We start from the raw sequence: 3692 nt of genomic DNA, 5'->3' as shown, positions 1-3692 counted from the left end.
CATCTTGCGTCTCTTCTACTCGGAACTCAAAGCCTCTTGGGCTTGGGTCGTCTAGTCTTTTCGAGGAAGTCAACGTTAAGTCTGAGTCCGTTTTCATACCAGGAAGAAAGGTATCTGGAGGATCAAGGAAGCTTTGCCATTTTATAGTGTCTGAAGCAATGTCTATTAAAACAGCATTTCCAGAGTCGAGCCACTTCAACATCTTGTTAGAAACTCCTCCCGGCAAAACGATGATGGTTTAAATTTGTCATCTTCCTAAAAGAATACGCAACCAATATCACATAAGACTGTACTAATCACCAAAAGCATAAATGAACTCCTTGACTACTTCAGATAGACATAAATAGACATTTGGTGTATTTGCTATAATTACTCTTTTAAGGGTTGTTTAGTTACCTCTTAATAGTTCCATTAAGAAGCAATCTCTGAATCGTTAAGAGGTGAATCTTGTTTGCCAAAAAAAAAGTCTGTCTCTTAACGGTTCTAAAACAATTTCTTGTGGTTCTTCTAATTAATCTGGAGTTTCCATAAGAAAACTGATGGCAACTCGATTCTAGATATCATTAGGATAAAATCTTCAAATAGAAGATGTTCTAGGAATTTTTTTCTTGATTCTTGAAGCCAGAAATAACATGAAACAAACTTACTAACGAGAGTMGGCTGGACAATATAGAAAAAAGAAAAATGCCCGATCAATTGATGTCCCTTTAAACCTATTCGATAATACACTACTGCACACAAATCTATCCCCATTTTAGATCTCCCTACGCAACCGGCGTTTCTTATTACTTATTTTTGCGCTCATTGTGTAAACGATTTTTCTATCTAATTTTTCGCTGTGAAGATCTAAGAAATCTAAATCCACTTCTCTGTTCACTACAAAACGCTACATCGCCTTTTACTGATAGAAAAAACCGCGCCTATAAAACCCATCAGTGATAGATTACCCATGGAATCATGCTGTCACAAAAGGTATTTGAAAGACATAAAAATCTTACTTAAATTATAGGATTTTAATTTTATGTAATTAATTAAAATCGGTTGGTAGTTTTAAAATTTATAAAAAATTAAAATCTCTTATTAAAATTACCAACAGATTATGACGGTTTTAATTAATTAAAATTAAAATCTTTGGTAATTTTAAACATTTAAAAAGATAATATTTTTTAACCATCGGATTTCCGAAAGAAGTCAACAAATCCGTAAAAAGTCAACTTATCCGGATCTGCGGTAGAGAAAAATTCAACGATACGTGCTTCTCCATTGGTGAAAGTCTAGCTTCTAATAGTAATCTTATTACCAAGTTATCCTCTACCCTTGATAACATTTGAAACGGGAAAATTTCTTTTATAATCAATATCCATGAAACTTTATGCTCAAATCATTCTCGGTTTTCTGTTTTTCYTTTCATATTGTTTTTCTAAAGTCTTTTTCTCCTTCCTGAGGGAACTGGTTTTTTGCTRATCAGCGACGGATCTGCACGGGAACTGGTTTTTGGCTAATCCATCGCAGATCAGCGACGGACAGACTAAAAACCAGTTCTCTCGCTAATTCGTCGCTAATCAGCGACAAAACTGATTTTTGGCCCATCCTTCACATATCAGCAACAAATAAGCCAAAAATCATTTCCTCGCTAATCCATCACTAATCAGCGAGGGAAATTGTTTTTGTCTGTATCCTACGGAAAGAAATGAGGAAATTTAATGATGTAGAAGATATGGAAAGTAGCTCAATTATTTGGGTCATAGACAACTTTTCAAGTCTACGTTGGGTCAACTTCTGAACCAATTTTTTTTACATATGTTTAAAATAAATGAAAATAATGTTTTTGCAATTGACTAATCCAAATTCCACGATTGTTGCTTTCAGGATATATATATACTAGGTTCGATCCCCGTGTATTACACAGGGTAATTTGAAAAAATTAAATCATGTTAGAAACTTATTTTACAGATATGAATAATCATCGAAAGTACGATACTACTTCAAACTTGTACTCTTGAAATAACTCTGAATAATTGAATTTAGAAATGAAACTATATCAATAATTAGTTAAAATGATAATCCAATTTAACATCAACAAACTATATCAATAGCTGTCTTTGGAACTCCATCAGTTATTGTGCTTGTCCCAAAACCAATGGTGAAAGTTGCTGTAAAAGAGGAGACCAATAGGCCATAGGTTATCTCAGGACCATCCGAAAATCGTCGGTCATAGACGCTGTCGGAGATCCGCTGTTGATGGCTTCGGAGACCCATCTGTGTTGTATCAGCGATGAAGTCTTCGATAATGATGAGTTTCCAATGAATGACCACGGATCTAACGATCACCAACAGATCTGTGATGGCTATGCCCATCGCTTAAAGTGTCTAGTTTTATAGTCTTTTATTCTTGCATGAACCTTTTGTTAAAAGATGAGAAATTCTTTCTTCAATWTCCCCCTCATTTTCAAGCACCATWGTTCTTGGACCCAGATAACTTTTTCTGTAAAGTGCCACACCTTCAAGTGCATCTTGAAATGTACACGATWGTGAAAAGATGAAGTTTAATTAACTAWGTGACCATCACGGWYTAAKCGATAGAACATAGAGAGACAAAGTTCTCATGGTTACCAAAACTAGAAGGTGTGATCYATTTGGAATATAGAAATAACATGTATAGCCAACTTCCATTATCGGCCTTCTTGGAGAGTGATAGTTAAGCTGTTGCTGGTATGTGTCTGATCTGGTTTATAGGAAGAAGAAGAAGAGCTGGACTCTGTTCTTCTYGCAACAAAAGCTGGTTGTTTTGGAGTTGGAAGGCTTGAAATATCACCAGCAAGCATCAAAACTACATTCRTCATGGTGGGACGATCTCCAGGATCTTCTTGCACACACAATAGACCAACAATTATGCACTTCAATACCTCAATTGAATTGCTAGATTCTACTAGCTTTTGATCCATCATGTCAATTGGCCTATCTTCTTTCCACAAACTCCATCCCTGTGATTGCTTGCAGATTAGCTTATAGAGCAAATAAATATTGGAACAATTCACAACAATAAATTGTTTTCAGAAAAAGGAAAATTACTTACGTAACCTAAAAGATTTATCGTCTGGTGGGATTTAGAAAATCCTGTGTTCTTTTTTCCACTGATGATTTCCAGAACAACGACTCCAAAGCTAAAAACGTCWGACTTAACGGAAAACAAGCCCTCTAGTGCATACTCCGGAGCCATATAGCCACTGCATGAAAGAGGTTATGAGAAGATAAAAGACATATTGAACTTTGCTTTAGTTACCAACTTATTCCAAATGTTGCTAAAGTTTTATATCAGTAGAAAAGTTGGGCAAACATGAGTTTAAATCTTGTAGCGTTTGTTTCTCATGATAAAGTTTCACCATTGTTTTGTCGAAATACTAAACATCACTTGCATTGTTCTCAATTAATATATGGCATTCTTTACTGTGGAACATGAGAGCATCAATTAGGTGTAGATTGATCGAATTAGGAATCATGAACTTACTGCAAATAAGATTTCCAAAACACTTTTTTGTACTTGGTGTTTTCTATTTGRTGATAAAGGCTGTATTTGTGTACTTACTATGTTCCAATGACTCTATTGGTGCTAGCTTCCATTTCCCTGTCTTTAACTATCTTTGCCAGACCAAAGTCCGATATTTTTGGATTCATTTCCCCATCCAATAAAA

General features: G+C 35.1%; 1 protein-coding gene across 1 annotated transcript; it reads right to left on the bottom strand.

Annotated features, from left to right (window-relative positions):
- Positions 1 to 2357: 2357 nt before the first annotated feature.
- On the bottom strand, positions 2358 to 3686 carry LOC112505309 (G-type lectin S-receptor-like serine/threonine-protein kinase At4g03230). The gene is made up of 3 exons (XM_025109237.1): positions 3587 to 3686; positions 3077 to 3227; positions 2358 to 2984 (listed from the first exon to the last, which is right to left on the bottom strand). Exons 1-3 carry the CDS (start codon positions 3673 to 3675, stop codon positions 2673 to 2675), a joined length of 552 nt encoding a protein of 183 aa, XP_024965005.1. The 5' UTR covers positions 3676 to 3686; the 3' UTR covers positions 2358 to 2672.
- Positions 3687 to 3692: the final 6 nt, after the last annotated feature.

The sequence above is a fragment of the Cynara cardunculus genome, unplaced genomic scaffold (assembly GCF_001531365.2).
Source record: "Cynara cardunculus var. scolymus isolate 2C unplaced genomic scaffold, CcrdV1 Un_Scaffold_9660, whole genome shotgun sequence".
NCBI lineage: Eukaryota > Viridiplantae > Streptophyta > Magnoliopsida > Asterales > Asteraceae > Cynara > Cynara cardunculus.
This window is presented reverse-complemented; position numbering and strand designations above follow the sequence as displayed.